This window comes from Dipodomys ordii, unplaced genomic scaffold (assembly GCF_000151885.1).
Source record: "Dipodomys ordii isolate 6190 unplaced genomic scaffold, Dord_2.0 Scaffold27, whole genome shotgun sequence".
Lineage (NCBI taxonomy): Eukaryota > Metazoa > Chordata > Mammalia > Rodentia > Heteromyidae > Dipodomys > Dipodomys ordii.
This window is the reverse complement of record NW_012267243.1, coordinates 19,341,084-19,359,353: the sequence shown is the minus strand read 5'-3', so window position 1 is coordinate 19,359,353 and position 18,270 is coordinate 19,341,084. Positions and strand designations below refer to the sequence as shown.

At 49.7% G+C, this 18,270-nt stretch overlaps 2 protein-coding genes across 2 annotated transcripts; one reads left to right on the top strand and one right to left on the bottom strand.

Annotated features, from left to right (window-relative positions):
- Positions 1 to 13,168: 13,168 nt before the first annotated feature.
- Arf1 (ADP-ribosylation factor 1) lies at positions 13,169 to 15,542 on the top strand. The gene is made up of 4 exons (XM_013015686.1): positions 13,169 to 13,643; positions 13,730 to 13,840; positions 14,056 to 14,180; positions 14,279 to 15,542. Exons 1-4 carry the CDS (start codon positions 13,496 to 13,498, stop codon positions 14,438 to 14,440), a joined length of 546 nt encoding a protein of 181 aa, XP_012871140.1. The 5' UTR covers positions 13,169 to 13,495; the 3' UTR covers positions 14,441 to 15,542.
- Positions 15,543 to 16,938: 1,396 nt separating this feature from the next.
- LOC105985163 (chromosome unknown open reading frame, human C1orf35) lies at positions 16,939 to 18,222 on the bottom strand. Its single transcript, XM_013015574.1, has 5 exons — positions 18,200 to 18,222; positions 18,016 to 18,088; positions 17,830 to 17,915; positions 17,273 to 17,404; positions 16,939 to 17,133 (listed from the first exon to the last, which is right to left on the bottom strand). The coding sequence occupies exons 1-5, from the start codon at positions 18,220 to 18,222 to the stop codon at positions 17,007 to 17,009; spliced, it is 441 nt and encodes a 146-aa protein (XP_012871028.1). The 3' UTR covers positions 16,939 to 17,006.
- Between the last annotated feature and the right edge of the window lie 48 nt (positions 18,223 to 18,270).

Sequence of the window (18,270 nt, the reverse complement as noted above, 5' to 3'; positions counted from 1 at the left end):
CTGTCGCCGGGCCTCGGCCGCACCGGCCCCCTCCGCCCCGGGCCTGCCGCCGCCGCTCAGCCTGCGAGCGGTCCGTTGGCAGTTCTTGTTTCCGAGCAAGTGATGAACAATTCTTCCTGCCAGCTGATGTTTTCTGCTGTGTGTGTGTGTGTGTGTGTGTGGCTAGGGGGTCGCTGTGACGTGTGCGGCCCTCGCTGTGAACTAGTGTCTAACATGCGGAGCTGGGTTCTCAGCAACACTGGTAGCAAGGATTGTGAGGGCTTGAAACGAACAGTATTATTAACCCAGCCCCAAACTGAAAGGTGTTGCATGGTTTAGGTGCGGGCCACAAGTCTAGTTGGCCACAGGTGTGCTGTCTTCTTGCTATAAAGGGTTTTTTGTTTAATACTGTTGGGCAGGGGGACATCTGTCACTTGTCCTCAGGTATCTTGTTGAAAATGAGAGTGAATTCCTGGAACACTGCAATGTGTCTTGCCCCTGAGGCAGATAACAAAAGGGGTGTTGATGTAAACAGACCAGTGGGGGGGTGTAGCTCAGGGGGTGTAGCTCAGTGGTGAGGCACTTGTCTAGTATTCCGGCTCAAGCCTTAACAACGTAGTGGAGCGTGTGCACACACAAAATGTTTAAGGCGATTGGTGTGGGTAACACCTCACAGCTACCCATTGTGGAATAAAAGAAAAAAATGTGGGCTTTGTATGTAACTCAGTGGCAGAATGCTTGTTTGATATGTTCAAGGCCATTAGCTCTGTGCTCCTCAGTTCTGGTTTAAAAACATAGTCAGTGGGGAATGAGGGAGAAGAAAAAGGCAAAATGAAGAGGGAATAATTCCAAAATAGAGTACAGCCATGAAGAAAAATCATAGTCAAGGTATTCTCTGTGTTTCTTGCACAATATTGTGTGGAGAGGGTATTGGGCCATCTCCACCTACCCAGTGGCCTCTACCCTGTACCAGGCCGGGCTTGAAAGTACAGGGAAGGACATTTGGCTTTTGTTTTTAAAGGTAAAGTTAATATGGGCCACACTGTGAGTTGACCCCAAGTCATTTAACCATAGAGTAGACCAAACAAGAAAAACTTGTTGTTCAAGTTCATAGAATAGCACAGAACTGTGGTTAAAGAGGTGGATCGATTCTTCCTAACACCCTCCCCCCTTCATGCCCCCCCTGCAGATTCTTCAAGTTAAATGTTGGACTGTTGTGTAGATTTAAATCTGCTCTTAGTCACAAGCTCTGCTTACCAAGCTTTTCTGAAAATTCCTCCAAGAGATACGGGTTTCCACTGAGCAGATGGTCAGACCCCAGCTGGCCTCAGCTTGCTGCGGCCTCCGTGGTGTGTCCTGTGTACTCTCATGGACAGTCTCTCCCTTTGGCCTTTTGCCTTCGTAAAATTAGGACAGTGAGAGGAAATAAAGTGCTTACCTGTTAGAGGTAGCTGGGAGAACTGCATAAAAATTCCTTTTTGTTGGGATCTTTAGTTAGATAAGAACTTGTCATTTTGTGTGTGCTATAGCCAAACAAGATTTAAGGGCTGGGTGTGGTGGCTCATACCTGTAATCCCAGCTACTTGGGAGGCAGAGATTGCAGTGAGAAGCCAGCCCTAGCAGAAAGTTAACTAGATAACCCTCCCCCCACCTCACTCAAGCAAGGAGGAGGTTTAGTAATACCCATCTGTGATCATAGCCACAAAGGAGATACAGGTAAGATGACCTCTGGCTGAAGCCTGTCCTGAGCTCTAAACTGCCTGAAAAACAACTAAAGCAAAAAAAGGGTGGAGAGCATAATGCCAACTCCTGCCTTGGACCCAAACTACAGTACTAAAAAGGAAAAATTGAACTTGCCTGCTAGGAGGCAAAGGATGAATGCTTGGGTGAGTGGGGGCATTGGGATTCTCAGACAAATGCCTGAGAATATATATGGCTGTTGTGATAGTTATAAATGCTTTGAGGTGCCATTGTAGCGCATGGGTGAGGCCTGGGTAGCTTGTATCTCTTTTGGGAAGTAGTTCAGCATTCTCAGGTGGGTCAGATGACTTGATTTGATGGTAAACTAGTTGTATAGTTTAATACAGATACACCCAAGTTCTTTATTCTCAGGAGGATCTTAGGTGTTCACCTAGAGTTCTGTTCCCCAGCTTGCTACTAGTATAGAGGAGTTGTGAGGCTACCTGTTTAGGACACCACTGACCTACTGATCCTGTTTTTTAGTTTTCACTTAGAGAGGGCAGCCTACTGGTAATCAACGACAGGAAAGAGTGGCACTTTTTTTTTTTTTTTGGCCAGTCCTGGGGCCTGAACTCCCTCTATCACTTGAGGCACAGCACCACTTCCGGCTTTTTCTGCTTATGTGGTGCTGAGGAATTGAACCCAGGGCTTCATGCATGCAAGGCAAGCGCTCTACCACTGAGCCACCTTCCCAGCCCCTAGATTATATTTTAACTTAGATTATGTTCTCTTTTTTTTGTCAGTCGTGGGGCTTGAACTCTGGGTTTGGGCGCTGTCCCTCAGCTCTTCAGCTCAAGGCGAGCAGTCTACGGCTTGAGCCACAGCACCGCACTTATATTTTAAATGTCATATCTTTTAACATTTTTGGTGGTGAAATTTTCCTTGAAATGTTTGCAGCCTTTATAGCCTTTCTTTACAACATCTAAATATTTACAGCCTTTCTTCATAGCATTTCTCTTCTTTTGGTATGGTAGCAGATTCTGAAAATTTATCAGGAATGAACAATTTCTTTTGTTTTGTCAGTCATGGGGCTTGAACTCAGACTGGGTGCTGTCCTTGAGCTCATTTGCTCATGACTAGCACTCCAGCACTTTGAACTATAGCACCAATTCCAGTTTTCTGGTGGTTAATTGGAGATAAGAACTTCATGGATCTTACTGCCTCTGCTGGCTTTGAACCATGATCCTCAGGTCTCATCCTCCTGGATAGGATTACAGGTGTGAGCCACCAGTACCCGGTTTCTGAAATGTATTGTTACTGTTGGCATATACCTTGTCTCCCCTGGGTGTTTGAACCTGTGGGGGTGTTGGATTTTTCTTTTCAGGGATTTGTTTCAGTGTGTGTGTGTTTCCACGTTGTTACAGGCTCAAGAATTTTCAGGCTGAGCCATGCTTGTGTATAGTTTAAAATGGTGCCATGTTCATTATTGACCCCAAAGGTTTTTCCTGGTAGACTGTCTCTTTCTTTCTTTTTTTGGTCAGTCGTGGGACTTGAACTCTGGGCTTGGGCACTGTCCCTCAGCTCAAGGCAACTGCTCTACCACTTGAGCTATAGCACCACTTCCAGTTTTCTGGTGGTTTATTGGAGATTAGAGTTTCACAGACTTTCCTGCCCAGGCTGGCTTTGAACCACGGTCCTCAGATCTCAGCCTCCTGAGTAGCTAGGATTATAGGCTTGAGCCACAGGCGCCCGGCCTAGACTGTCTTTAGAAATAGTATATCTGCGGGTTTATATGGTCTTTTTGATACCAAGAGCATGGTAAATATTCTTTAGCTATCACTTTCTCCTCTGATAATGAGTCACTTGTGAGAAGTGTAGTGGGAGAAGATGGGGTGGGAGGTCCCACATAGTGTGATACGTAAGCTGCATTGCTGATGGAGCATCTGTGCAAGCAGGCAAGGCAGGCAGACAGTTGGGCTCATCCAAGAAGGCAAGAATGTCTCCTGGTAGGTGACACTGGAGCAGAGATATGATAGAACAAGGGAGAACCCAGAGGCTTCTCAGTGGTCTGAAAGAATTGGAGAAAGGACCCTGAAGTGGGTGGATATGAAGTGTGGATTTGGAGGCCTTCTGTGAGCAGTGCGTGAGGGTGACATACCTTCTAGCAAGTGACCTTGGTCCCTGGAGCAGCTGTGTCGTCCCTAGAAAAGGTACTTTACATTTTGTGGGAGCCCTGGCAGGTTGGGTGGCAGCGTTGCACTTGATGGGAGCAGCAGGAATGCATTTGGTTAGCTTTGATGGCGCTGGAAGCTCATATTGTGATATTCTCCCGTGTCTGTGACAAGGGTAAGCTTTTTTGGGGTACAGTTTTAACAGGTGCTCTGAGCAACTATCTTACAAGTCAGGAGCAATCCTGTTTTGTTCTCTTCAGAAACTTAGCAAGAGTTATTTTCTGTTCCAAGGGGGAAATGTCATCTCATAGTGGTTCAGTAGCCTTGTTAGTGCACCGCTCCAGCCACCTTCTCTTGAGGCTGGGCCAGCACTGAAATGCAAGTTTCAGTAGAAGTCACTTCCCTTTATCTCCTTGTGACAGTTTTTGGGCAGCCTCATGGGGTTTTCTACAGTTGTGCGTGTCAGCTGGTCAGGTTGACTCAAAGCACTAGACTGTTGCAATGCAAAGGGGGAGGGAGTGGTGGGAAGCATTCAGAGTTCTAGCATGAAGAACTGGGGGAAGTTGCTTGGGTATTGCGTGTTTGAGAGGGTGGGTGGAGAAGTTGGAGGTGGAGCCTGAGGTCATCATCTGGAGGACCCTCCTCACCCTGCAGAGAAAGGGAGAGTGAGGCTGGGTTGGGTATCTGGAAACCAGGGGCAAGATATTAACAGATGAATATTTGAAAGGAAGGCTTTCCTGACACAGGCTGCTGGAGATCTGGAGCGTGTCCAGAAGAACACAAAGTTCAGTGAGGACAAGTGCTCTCTGGAACTGGAGGTGGAGCTGATCCCTGTCCCTCTGAGTGTCTACCTGGTGTGATGATCCTGAGCTGAGGGAACCTATTGACAGCTCCTCTTCCACACACACTTTTCTCTTCCCTTTCCAAAAGCAGGTCTATGAGTGGTTTGAGGAAAATCCACAGGGAGTTTTACTTTATGAAAGCACCACCAGCCAGTAGCTGTTCTAGTTCTCTATTTCTTCTAGGGTGTGAAAGGGGCCCTAGGACACTGGGTCCCTCAACTCCATACTTGTGCAGGGAAGAAGGCTCATTGTGTTTTGAAGGAAGCACATAGTTGAGCTAGCAAAGCTAAATTGGTGTGATTTCCCTCACAAGAGAAATTTGTCTTGTTTACTCAGGACTGTTCCTATAAGCCCAAGGGTAGTGGTGGTGTGTGGACGGGCAGTAAATTGGTAGATAACTTGGCCTGCCCCTCTCTGAAAGCACCAAGGCAGAGACCTTGCAGGTCATTATTGCTGTAGCCAGAGGCCTCTTAATGAGGCTTGGGACCCTGTATTAGGAGCAATATGGTCTTAATTGTCCTCTCTCAGTTCCATTCCATGGTGTTAAGTTCCATCTTCTGTAGAGAATAATTCCACTACAGAACGAACACTGTCCATGTGTCTGAGAAGATAAGGACCAGCCTAGAACCTGGGGCCTACCAAAGAGTCAAGGTTCTGGTCACAGGGTAAGCAGGGCACTTCCCTGAAAATACCAGAGTGACCCCGTGCTGATGATCCTGGGCCTGCGGAGTGGATGAGGTATGAAGGTTGCTGACCAGACTAGTGACAAGGTCCATAGTGCAGTGCTGGGCTGGACTGGGCTGCTCTCCCCTGACGTCTGGGTACTTTCTCACCTGCATCTTTGTGAAGTTACTCTGGTTTTTGCCAATTTCAGTTTATTTGGGGGTGGATATCTGTTTGTGTTTATGTGTAGAAACAAGCCATGACCTCCCACATGGCTAGATAGCTCAGCTACACCACCAGCCCCAGATTTTTGTTGGTCTTTTTCCCCCACTGGTGGGGTTCCAGACTTAATTTACATTTGCAGGTAAAAATTGTCTTGATAACATTAGTTCCTAGGCTCTGCTGCTGCACAGATGCAGGACCCAGACTCCCCGACAACAGAAGGGAAGGGAAGGAAGTGTAGGTTTTATTCGAAAAGGCCCTTGTGCCCAGTAACACATCCAAGTTCTGTTACTGAAAGAACCGAGCATGACTTTGAACAACAACCTGCATCTGTCTCAAGGATGTATGCAGAGATATGGAGTCAGATGCTCCTGCTGTGTGCCCTAGAACAAGTCAGCACAAGTCCCAAAGTTGTGTTTCTCATGAATTCCTTCTTATACCTCCAAACAGAAGTCATATATCATATAATTCAAAGAACTGCCCACCTAGAGTTCATGGGCTGTTTGAAGTATTCTTTGGACAGTTAAAAAATATTAACAAGCCAGGTGCTGGTGGCTCATGCCTGAAATCCTAGCTACTCAGGAGAATGAGATCTGAGGATTGCAGTTTGAAGGTAGCTTAGGCAGGAAGGTCTGTGAGACTCTTATCTCAAGTTAATCACCAGAAAACCGGAAGTAGAGCTGTGGCTCAAGTGGTAGAGAGATCGCCTTGAACAAAAAAAGGTCAGGGACAGTGCCTAGACCAGGAGTTCAATGAGTAAAATACAGTGACATGAATAAAATAGTAATGAAAATATGAATAAGGAGAAATACAAAAATGCAATTAGTGGACAAAGCTCTTTGACAAGTTACTATAAACCAAAAACTCAGCTGACATGAGTGAAACTCATTTTTGTCAGCACACAAACTTAAGAATTCATCTGAAGTTACAGGTTTGCAAAGAGTGAATTTAAATTTCACTCATCACCTCACTGCCACTCCCTTAACACCCCACCTCTGAGGAGGCGGCCTGCAGAGCAGACATGTGTGAGGGCTGAGCCGGGCCTGAGACTTGGGGTGGGCCTTTTATGGCTTCAGATCTGTGCAGACTGCCTTTGGCGCCTCACGAGTCCCTGGAGACACCTTGAGAGCAATTCTAGAGTGCTCTTGTGGGTTCTTTGTCAAGTTCCTTCCCTCCTTGATTGGATCCACAGAGTCGTGGGCTAGCCCTAGGCACACCGGCTGGTTGAGTCATGCTTCTGTCACAGGCCGAGGCCTACACTTTTCAGGTGTGCCTGTTGGTTCCCATTATCAGCACATTCTGTTTTTCTCTTAGATTTTGTGAAATAGTGATAAAGCATAGTGGAAATAGTTGCGGAAAAATGTCAAACGTAGAAGCGTCAAATGTTTGGCTGAACTGCATATGATGAACTGAGATTTTATGAGTAACCAAGCTCCATCCTATGGTGCACAAAAAAACTGTACACAGATGTTAACATGTAAATTGAATCCCATATGAAAGTAGAGGGGTCCTTTAAGTTACAGACCTTTTATTTTGGAAAGGAATAAGGCTTTTACATAAAAGATAGTCCGGGCATCTTGTGTCTTTTTTTCCCTGTTGGGAAACAATTGCTCTTTGCTAAGAATCTTTTTTTTTTTTTTGCCAGTCAGTTGTGGGGTTTGAGCTCTGGGCCTGGGCACTGTCCCTGAGCTTCTTTGGCTCAAGGCTAGTGTTCTATCACTTGAGCCACTGTGCCACTTCTGGCCTTTTATGAGTAGTTTATTAGAGATGAGAGTATCATTGACTTTTCTGCCAGGGCTGTCTTTGAACCCTGATCCTCAGATCTTACCTCCTGAATTGCTAGCATCACAAGTGCGAGCTACTAGAACCTGGCTTAAAAACCATCTCCTTCCCCACCCCCCCAACATGCTTGGGTTCATGCCTGTAACCCTAGAGTCTCAGGAAGCTGAGGCCTGGAGGATCATGTTTTGTTGGCAGAAAAGTCTTCAAGATTTTATCTCTAACCAAAAAAATTCTGGGCTAGAGGCATGGCTCAAGTAGTAGAGTGCTAGCCATTAATTAAAAAAGCCCATGGAGACTATGAGGCTCTGAGTTCAATCCCTCAGTATTGGGGCTTGAACTCAGGGGATTGTTGGCAAGCACTCTGCTACTTGAATCACACCCTCAGTCTTTTTGCTTTTAGTGTTTGTGTTTCTTGTATAGTCTGGATGCCCTGCTACCTTCATAACAATACTCTTTTTTTTTTTTTGGGTGCAGTCCTGGGCCTTGAACTCAGGGCTTGGGCATTATCCCTTAGCTTTTTTTGGGGGGGGTCTGGTCGTGGGGCCTGAACTCTGGGCCTGGGCACTATCCCTCAGCTCTTCAGCTCACGGCGAGTGCTCTACCACTTGAGCCAGCGCGCTGTAATGGCCTTTTTTTTTTCTGCTTATGTGGTGCTAAGGAATCAAACCCAGGGCCTCGGGTATGCAAGGCAAGTACTCTACCACTGAGCCACCTTCCCAGCCCTCCCTTAGCTTTTTTGTTCCAGGCTAGTAGTATACTACTTGAGTCACAGCACCACTACTTCTGGCTTTTTGGTGGTTAATTGGAGATGAAAGTCTCATGGACTTTCCTGCCCAGGCTGGCTTCAAACAGAGATCCTCAGCTCTCAGCTTCCCGAGTTAACTAGGATTATGGGCCAGCCAACTTCATCTGCTTGCCAACTTCATCTGCTTAATTCTTTTACCTTAACGCCTGAGTAGATCAGATTATGGACATTCACCACTCCTGGCTTTTTTGTGTGTTTGTTTTGTGCTAGTATTTGCACTTGAATTCAGAGCTTCTCATTCCCCATTGATGCTTTTACTTGAAGTTGGTGCTCTACCACTTGACCTACACTTCTATTTCTAGCTTTTTGCTGGCTAGTTGGAGATAAATCCTCTGTATTTGTCTGCTTAGGCTGGCTTTGAATGGAGATCCTCAGATCTCAACTCTCTTAGTAGCAAAAGCAACCAGCGCCCAGCTTGGCAAAATATTGCCATATTAAGTTCTCTCAGAATATCTTTAAATTTGTTAATTTTTCTCGTTTGACATGAAAGCTGAAATTATGAGCTATTGATTTACTACGTGTAAATCAGCGTAAATTTAAAAGTCCATTAATTTACACTGTACTGAATTTGTTCATAATAAAACCTAAAAAACAGGAAAAGAAAGAAACTCCTTAATGTCATCAGTTTCTCATTCAAGTAGGATGTGTGTGAACCCTGTTCACAAGGACCGAGGACCCTGTTAAGTTAGCAGCTAGAAATGGGAAACGTGTCTTACTAGTGAAATTCTGTCATACTGGCACTAACATTTTGAGGACTAAGCTCAAGTGACCGGTATCATGGAGACTGTATCCCAGGAAGGCCCACAGAGCCCTGTGGAGGAAGGGTAACATCTAGGATAAGGCCACCCTACGCTTGTGCCCTGCTTCTTACCACGCACAGTTTTCCTGAAGGAGCTTTCTTGTCCCAAGGCGAAGTCTGCGTACCCTGCTGCCGGGCCTTGCCTGGACGCTGCTGTCACCCTTCCTGAGGCACCCTCTGTGGTTGGGGCATAGACCACACAGACAGAAGACTCTTAGGGAAGTCTAGTTTCACTGCTTCCTCCTAGAGTAATGCAGCAGAACCTGAAGAACAGGATTCTGGTGGAGGAAAGGTGAGCCACTGTTAGGCTAGGATCCACTGTTGTACCACTGTGGAGTCCTCTTGGATTTGGGCCTGCTGCTGAAACAGTAGGTGGTGCTTGGAACCCACTGGAAGTCTAGGCGCCAAGGCTGGAAACCCTGACCACCATCTACTTTGGGGTGCTGGGGGGCCTCGGTGCTAGTGGGCTGGGTCTTAACCTGAGACTTGAGGTTCATCCCATCCTGGCCCTCTCCAAATGGTGTGGCCATTCTGCCTTTTGGAGAGCTAGGCTGTGGTCACTGTGCTTTTCACAGCCTTTCTGTCTGTGGGTCTGTGGCCTAGACCTGCACATTAGGAGATGAGACACCCTTGCCAGACTACATCAGGCTCCAGTGGACTTTTTTTTTTTTTTTTTTGTCATGGGGATTGAACTCCGTCTGGGTGCTGTCGCTCAGCAATTTCAGCTTAAGGCTAGTGCTCTACCACTGAGCCACCTTCCCAGCCCCTCCAGTAGACTTTTGTGTGTGTGTGTGTGTGTCGGTCATGGGGCTTGAACTCTGGGCCTGGGCGCTGTCCTTCAGCTCTTCAGCACAAGGCGAGCGCTCTACCACCTGAGCTACAGTGCCACTTCCGGTGTTCTAGTGGTTTTTATTGTAGATAGGAGTCTCGTGGTCTTTCCTGCCCGGGCTGTCTTTGAACCTCGATCCTCATATCTCAGCCTCCTGAGTAGTTAGGATTACAGGTGTGAGCCACTGGCGCCCGGCTTCCAGGGGACTTTTATAGGCAGTGATGTACTCATGTAGCTACTCCCTGTTTTCCCTGCTGTTGTGTATGGCCCTGTAGGAGTTGAGAACCCTTTCCCCTCAGTTATGCATATTTGGGTTCATGTTTTTGCAGCATGTAAAAATGAAAGAAGCCATCCAAGAATTCCTCTGTCACAGTATCCCTAACACCACCAGTAGATTATTCTTGTTTCTCCATTGACATCTACTTGAGATTTGTGGATTTAGAAAGTGAGGATTGTACCGGGCACTGGTGGCTCACGCCTGTCATCCCAGCTACTCAGGAGGCTGACATCTGAGGATTGTGGTTCAAAGCCAGCTGGGGCAGGAAAGTCCTTGAGACTCTTATCTCCAAACAACCACCAGAAAACCGAAGTGGCGCTGTAGCTCACGTGGTAGAGCGTTATCCTTGAGCTGAAGAGCGCAGGGACAGCGCTTAAGCCCAGAGTTCAAGCCCATGACCAACAACAAAAAAGAGCATGGTGGCGCTGGGAACGTGGCTCAGTGATAGAGTGCTTGCCTAGCATTCATGAAGTCCTGGGTTTGACTCCTCAGTACCACATACACAGAAAAAGCCAGAAGTGGCACTGTGGCTCACATGGTAGAGTGCTAGCCTTGAGCAAAAGCAGCTTAGGGACCATGCCCAGGCCCTGAGTTCAAGCCCCAGGACTGGAAAAGAAGAAAAAAGAAAGGGAGGACGGCCTTTACTGCTTCTGTGCCCAACAGCGACTAACTGTCGAGGCTGTGTGGACGTGGGCGTGCTTAGCAAGGTTGCTTCCTGACTTGTTTGCTTGATTTGGTTTGGTTTGGAATACATTTTGAGAGAGTGATTGTGCACACACCTGCTTGTATTAGGCTTGAGTTTTTACTCATACATACCTCTTGGCTGTTCTGATGCTCCCAAGTTCTTCACGCTGCAGTCCACCTAGTGCTGCCTGCCCCTCTGCATGATCATCTTTGGCTCCTCCTTTTGCCTGGTGCCAGGGTCCTCGTGGGAACTGTGTATAAGAGGTAAGGTAGACGGCCTTGTGATGCTGAAATTCTTACTGTAGCTGGTAGGATTACAGATTAAAGGCTGGCTATAGTCTCAGAATTTTAAGAGCCTATCGTACACTGGCTCTGTCAGTATGGCAGGCAGGCATGTATGTCTGTCTGGAGCATGAAAGAACCTTGTCTCTGTAGTGTGCTTGCTTTCCCATCCTTTTCCCCTTTATGGCCTAAGCTGTATTCAAACTCTGGGTTCTGGGTTAGCCTCTCAGGTGCTAGCATTGGATTATAATGGTTTTCCTTTTGTATCTGTGTTTGTCTGGTTCTGCTTTCATTTTGAACTTTTGTAGTGTGAACAGATTGCCTCATTTTCCCCCTTTGTTTCAGTATCTTATTTTGTGGACATGATATCTTTTAATAATAATCTTTTGTTTTCTCTTAAAAGAACATGTTCCCTGTCTTGCCTGTTTTCCTCCAAATCTCCCCCTCCTCCCTCCCTTTGCTTGTCAGAGTCTTATATTTGAGACTTTTGAAGAGGTGAGGGGCTAGGCTAGGCTTTTGGGGATGGTGCTTATATTCGGTGGGGTGTTCTGGGAGGTTCTGTCTTGTGACCTTCTGTGTGTTTCCCTGGTGCCTCTCACCCCACAAAAGCACTGCTGGATTCCATCCATGGTCTAGATGTTCAGACTTCCCATCTGGCTGAATATTGGTAACCATTTTTCTGGGAGCCTCAAGCAAAGTGTGCATGTAAGAGGCCTTTGGTACTGAAATGACCTGTTTATCCTACCTAATTCCTAATTAGTAGGAGTTTGAAGGGGGAATGTGTGAGTCTCAAGGGTCTCCCTTTTCTCCCCAGTGGATGGTGAATTCAGGGTACACTGGGAAATAATCTACTATGTTCTACAGAAACGTAGTCCTCTGTACCTGGGAGCTTGGCTGTCTCCAGAAAGAGGGCCATGATAACTTGAGACCTAGTGTAATGTTTTCAATGTGATACTGTGAAATGAGAAAGAACCGTGTCCAGAAAGCACTGGGTCTCTGGTCACATCTGGGGAAATGTATACAGATCTTCCAGGCATCAAGAAATGAGATTTGATTTCTCTGCATTGACCGCAGTTGGAGGTAACCCATTAGAAGGCTACTGCATAGCATTCACCTTGTTGTAATGAAGTCCTAAGATGTTAGAAGAGGAGGGATGGTGAGGAGTGAGTGGGGCCTTGGACGGGAGGCCTCTTGCTTGCAGGGTCACTGGAGGAGTGACTCCTGAATACTCTTGGTTGGCATACAGGCTATGGTCAGAATGCCCCCCATTTGGTCTGTGAGAAGTTGGACTTGAGTACAGTAATGTTAGGCTCTAATCTCCCAGACAGATTAGTGCCTCATAAAGAAGGGCCTTGGGGAGCGGTTCTTACCAACTCTGAAGATACCAGATTCCTTCCCCACAGAGGACAGAACACCATCAGACATCCACCCTCCCAGGCTACGGCCTCATTATTGATAGACCACCTGGTGTGTGATCTTCTATCATGGCAGCACAGAAGGCACACTGATAACTTTTTGAAGGCTACAAGACTTCCATTGGTTATGTTTACTATTAGGTGCTAGCAGTCTGACTTTTCTATCATTCATCATTTTAGAAAGTGATGAAAGCCCCTGTTTGGACAGAATGAAAGTGCCCACCATATGGTTACACCAGGCCCTAGTGTCTGATTTTCAGGGGCCCTGTCAGCCTCAGACCAGGCTCTGATGAATTGGAGATAGCTGGCGTGATTGATGCCCAGCATTTCTGGTCTGCTAGTTGATGGACACGAGTCAGCATGTGAGCCCATGCAGGAGTGTGCCCTGTATGCATACTCTTCACAGAGGGTTGTGGGGGCTTCTTGTTGTACCTCATGGAGCCCTGGCTCTTTGGGTTGCCTGGCATGGATAGCATGATGCCACAGTGCTTCTTGGGCTTGCTCTGGGCTGCACTACAGTCAGGATATTTTAGAAACACTGGGGTCTGAGTCTGCACTATGACGTGTTCTCCATTCCTGGGCACCAGGGGTGGAGATGGGGGCAGTGTTGGGAGCACTCCCCTCTCACCCCCTGTCCTCTAGGTGTGATTCCTTGTTGCTTGCTGGTACACTGGGAAAGCTATTTCATGTAGAGGCCTCACATGTCTCCAGAAAGCACTGTTTTCAGACAGTACATGAGCCATTGTGCGCAAGCATGGCTGTGGTTAACTCCTGCAGCTTGCTAAATGCAGGGCCAGGGAATGTAGGAGGCTCTGTGCCACAGCTGCCTCCCTGTCTGGACATGTAGCCATAGGACCTTGGCGGCCAGGTGGGCTCTGTCAGTTCCTTGGTGAACTGCATTTGTGTTAGACATTCATTCCTCTGTGGGATTTTAGAAGGGACCGAGGAGTCCAGGGTGGATAGGTTCTGATTTGCCACAGGGTTCATACTAGCAGCACAAAACATTCTTGGGATACCTTACTTCCCCAGGTCTTTGGCCAGTGTCGCCTCCACCTGTCCACAAGCATGGGGAATATCTTTGCAAACCTCTTCAAGGGCCTTTTTGGCAAAAAAGAGATGCGCATCCTCATGGTGGGCCTGGATGCTGCCGGAAAGACGACAATTCTGTACAAACTGAAGCTGGGGGAGATCGTGACCACCATCCCCACCATAGGTGAGACGCTGAGCTGAGACTGCGACTGGGTGGGGCTGGGCCTGGTTGGAGGCGCAGAGGGTCCTCAGCTGCAACCCTGCCCCCAGGTTTCAACGTGGAGACTGTGGAGTACAAGAACATCAGCTTCACTGTGTGGGATGTGGGCGGCCAGGACAAGATCCGGCCGCTGTGGCGCCACTACTTCCAGAACACCCAAGGTAATGGGACAGCCCTCATTGTAGACCTCTACTACTGGGCTCCTTCCAAGGCCTAGCCTCTGCTCAGGTCCCATGGCCTTGCTAACTGCAAGACAAGGCCCCACAGAGCCAGGCCAGGAAGAACGGCTGTAATCTCGGGATTGGGGTCATGGCCTGTGGGGTGGGTGGGTGGGTGGGGAGTGTCGAACCTAGGCAGTCACATGGCTCCCTTGCAGGCTTGATCTTCGTGGTGGACAGCAATGACAGAGAGCGTGTCAATGAGGCCCGTGAAGAGCTCATGCGGATGCTGGCGGAGGATGAGCTCCGGGATGCTGTCCTCCTGGTGTTTGCCAACAAGCAGGTAGGTGCCAGCAAGGTCCTCCCTAACGGCACCCATGTCAGGGAGGGGCAAGGACAGCTTGCTGGTGGCCCTTGTTGCTGATCCATCCTTCCCCTCAGGACCTCCCCAATGCCATGAATGCTGCTGAAATCACAGACAAGCTGGGGCTGCACTCTCTACGCCACAGGAACTGGTACATTCAGGCCACCTGTGCCACCAGCGGGGACGGGCTCTATGAAGGACTGGACTGGCTGTCCAATCAGCTCCGGAACCAGAAGTGAACCAGAACTTCCCTTCCCCCTCACTTCCTCCTCTCCGCCCTCCGCTTTCCTCTCATGTGGCAAACGTGCGACCCTGTGGTCCTGAGTGCCAGAAGCTGTCTCCATGGGTTGGTCACAGTGCGCACCGCACCGTGCTGTGCGTGTGCAGACGCAGCCTGCAGCCAGGTTTTTATTTAATGTAAATAGTTTCTGTTTCCACTGAGGCAGTTTCTGGTACTCCTATGCAATATTACTCAGCTTTTTTATTGTAAAGAGAATCAACTTACGGTCAGTACTGAGAAGAGATTTGGACATGTGGGCACCTGGTCTCCAGGAGCCAGTGGGTGTAGATCAGTATCGGAATCCATTTGGTGGTTGGTTTTTAACCTGAACTCAGTGCATTTTTTAAAATTGATAAAAATACAAGCAGAACACTTGAACACATAGAAGGGAGACTCTGCCTAGTGTAGGTTTTTGCAGTAACCGCCTGAATGCTTAGTCCATCAGATCAGCTAGCTGGTCCCCTGTGGAACAGGAGAGACGGTGACAAACGAACCACCATTGCTGCATGGTCACAGTAGAGCCCCCGTGACTCGCCTGTCTGTGGATCACCTGCATTCCATAGCGTTGTGCTTGTACTCGTGCTCACACGGTCACCAAGGGGCTGGCAGGGGCCGGGGCAGGGCCTCATCCTTGATGGGCCTGTGGCCTAGCAGCCGCCCGCGTTCCCAGTTCTGGCGCCTGCTCCGAGTACCGGCGGGAGGCCTGGGTCTAGCCAGCAGGAGTCTGCAAGCTGGGAGAGTTGGCCCACTCCAGACCCAGTCCCAGAGCACCCCATCTCCATGTGTGAAGTAGCTTCCTCCCTCAGCCTGCAAGGGTCCGATTTGCCATCGAAAAAGACGACCTCTACTTTTTTTTCTTTTGTATTTTGATAAACACTGAAGAAGCTGGAGCTGTTAAATTTATCTTGAGAAAACCTCAGAACTGGTTTATTTGGTGTCGTGGAACCTCTTACCGCTTTCAATACACAATTAGTAATCAACTGTTTTGTATACTTGTTTTCAGTTTTCATTTCAACAAGCACTGTAATTATAGCTATTAGAATAAAGTCTCAACTATTTCATGGGCTTGTCAGTGGGTCACTGTCACTGCCACGAGGCTGCCTGCTGGGAAGGAAGCAGAGGCCGACAGGGCCTTCCCCATAGAGAGCAGGTGGCTGGTCTCCAGGCCTGGACGGACTTTTCCCCTCATACATACGTACATGGAGAAGACAGCACACTTCACTTCCAAAGGTAAGGGTGTAGGAGTCTTGAGTGCTGTGGGGCCTTGGCCCCCGACCCTGTGCACACATGCATGCCCAGCAATGGCATGGCAGCACTTGAGTCGAGGTTGGGGTGGCCACCAGCAGGTCAGAGTACCCCCCTGTTCTTCCACGACCTTGCCCCCAGCCAGGACAGTCTCCACTGAAGGCAGCCACATGCAGAGTGTAGGCCAGGGTGCAAGCCATAGTCTAGGCCTCAGTGGACACTGAGGGTCTGCCTGGGCCACAGCATTTATAATTTCAAGTCAGAACCAAAAGAATTCAACAATAAATACACCATTACAGATACAGCCACACAGCCTGTTTTCCATTCACTATACCCAGGCCCCCACGAACCCAGGGTGCCTTTCTGTTAACTGCCCAGTCTACTGTTTCAGGCAGGAGGTGGGGAGCAAGCTGAGCCCCTAGGTGCTTCAAAAGCCCCACCACCCTTCCAGGCTCAACCTAGACCACCTGGCCTTTGAAAAGGCAGCTCCTGTGGATAGGCTTTTATTTTTCAGATGAGTACTAGATGAAGGCTTGCTCTGGTCATACAAGATGTAGCAGGAATCACTACAAGACATCAGAAGTTACTGAGGAGGTTGCTCCAGGCTAGCCTTGGGCAAGAATGCTCATAAGACTTCATCTCAACAAACACAGGTGCCTGTCATTCCAGCTACGCAGGAAACATAAAGACTGTCTCAGAAATTACTAGAGCAAAAAGGCTCAAAGCATGGCTCAGCTCAAGCTAGAGTACCTGTCTAGAAAGCATGAAGCTAAATGCAAACCTCATACTATACCCCACCCCACAAGTCCCTTCCAGGCTAAGACTGTCCTGTACGTTGGAGACTACTGCCTGAGCCCAGGCCTCTTACCCTTCCACATTCCCCTGCCACTCTGAGGTAATGCTCTACTTTTGAAATACATTTATTTAAGTACAAAGTGAATGTGAAAAGCAACCATGCTTGGTCACAGCTCTTGGGCCTGGACTGCTGCAAGCAGACAGCAGTCTATAGTGTGCAGGGCCCCTCTGGAGAGACCGGTCTTCACTTAGCGCCACCCTCAAGGGGAGTCTGCAGGGAGCCAGGTCAAAAGGAACCTGGAGAAGTTTCCCCAAGCAACACCACCTGTCCCTCGGCAGTCAATCCCCCAAAACCTACAAGTGTGGTGCAGGGACACTCCAGGCAGTAGCCCCTGCTCGGCCTGCAAAGAGCCTCCCCTAGGCAGGTCCGCAGGTAACCAAGCACAAAGCAGCCAGCCAGAGCTCTGGTGGGTATCAGTCCACACTCAGTCATCTGAGCCTCTGCTCGGCCGTCTGTGGGGTGGGCTCTTTCTGCAGCCTCCGCTAGGCCCCCGTTTCCTTCTCTTACAGCTGGGGGAAGAGGAGTCAGAATCATGGCGCCGGCGTCTGGGCCTTGGAGACAAGGACAGTGAGAATTAGGAAGGGCGTTGAGCCATGCCCTGAGAGCCGCCCAGCACCCTGCTCAGGCCCGCTGACTACAGCCCCTTCTCCACAACTCCCCCAGGCAGAACTGAGCTGGGCTTGTGCCTACCGAGTGGGAGAGGGAGAGGAGGAGGAAGCCTCAGCATCCTTCCTGTGTTCTTTGTCTTTCTTCTTCTTATGCTTCTTATGTTTCTTCTTCTTTTTCTTTTTTTCCTTCTTGCTTTTCTTGTGGCTCTCCGCACTGCAAGAGGAAATGGCTAGCCTTAGCCTCCTGCCCTCCAGGGAGGACCGGTCAGGAGGGCCTGTCCACAGCCTCCTGCTGGACACTGGCAGCCAGGGCCTCCGTGGGGCCGTGCCTCTCGTGTTCGGGAGGCTCAGAACCAGCCCACGCTCACCAGGGCCTCCATGGGGCCGTGACTTATCGTGTTCGGGAGGCTCAGCACGAGCCCACGCTCACCAGGGCCTCCGTGGGGCCGTGCCTCTCGTGTTCGGGAGGCTCAGCACCAGCCCACGCTCACCAGGGCCTCCGTGGGGCCGTGCCTCTCGTGTTCGGGAGGCTCAGCACGAGCCCACGCTCACCAGGCTGCGCAAGGCCTGGTCGGCAGCGGACGCGCGTGTCACTCCCGCCGGGAGGAAGCTGGGACGGAGCCAGCCCGGCCCTCTTACCCGGGGTCGGCCTTGTCTTCCACGCGCGGCTTCCTTTTGGCTGCGGCTGGAGAAGTAGCTCGGCTGCTGCTGTCGGTGCGGTGGTGCTGCGGGGGAAGGGGCGCGGTGGAGAGGGCGGAGGGGCGCGGGGAGTCCCGCCCCGCCCGCCCGGCCCCCGGGGAGCTCAGGGGGTCCCGGCGCGGTTACCGTGAACACTGACAGCCCCAGCTTGGCGGCTTCCTTGTCCTCCCGGGACAGCGCTACGCGGCCCGCGGAGCCACTGCGGCCAGACAGCGAGGGCGACAGGGCCACGAGGGAGGGCGACGGGGGCGGTGAGAGAGAGAGAGAGAGAGAGAGAGAGCGGTGAGGGCGCCCCCGTGTGCCCCCAATCCTCGCGCTGCCCAGCCCCCGCATGCCCCGCCCCCGTGTGCCCCGCCCCGTGTGCCCCGCACCTCGGGCTGC

Bases quoted from the DNA above. Each gene is read 5' to 3' on its own strand.
- Arf1 (XM_013015686.1), top strand. From the start codon at position 13,496: ATGGGGAATATCTTTGCAAACCTCTTCAAGGGCCTTTTTGGCAAAAAA. The intron at 13,841-14,055 runs GTAATGGGACAG...GCTCCCTTGCAG, and splicing joins CTACTTCCAGAACACCCAAG to GCTTGATCTTCGTGGTGGAC. The intron at 14,181-14,278 runs GTAGGTGCCAGC...CCTTCCCCTCAG, and splicing joins TGGTGTTTGCCAACAAGCAG to GACCTCCCCAATGCCATGAA.
- LOC105985163 (XM_013015574.1), bottom strand. From the start codon at position 18,222: ATGCGGGGGCTGGGCAGCGCGAG. The intron at 17,916-18,015 runs GTAACCGCGCCG...CTTCCCCCGCAG, and splicing joins TGGGGCTGTCAGTGTTCACG to CACCACCGCACCGACAGCAG. The intron at 17,134-17,272 runs GTAGGCACAAGC...CTTGTCTCCAAG, and splicing joins TCCTCTCCCTCTCCCACTCG to GCCCAGACGCCGGCGCCATG.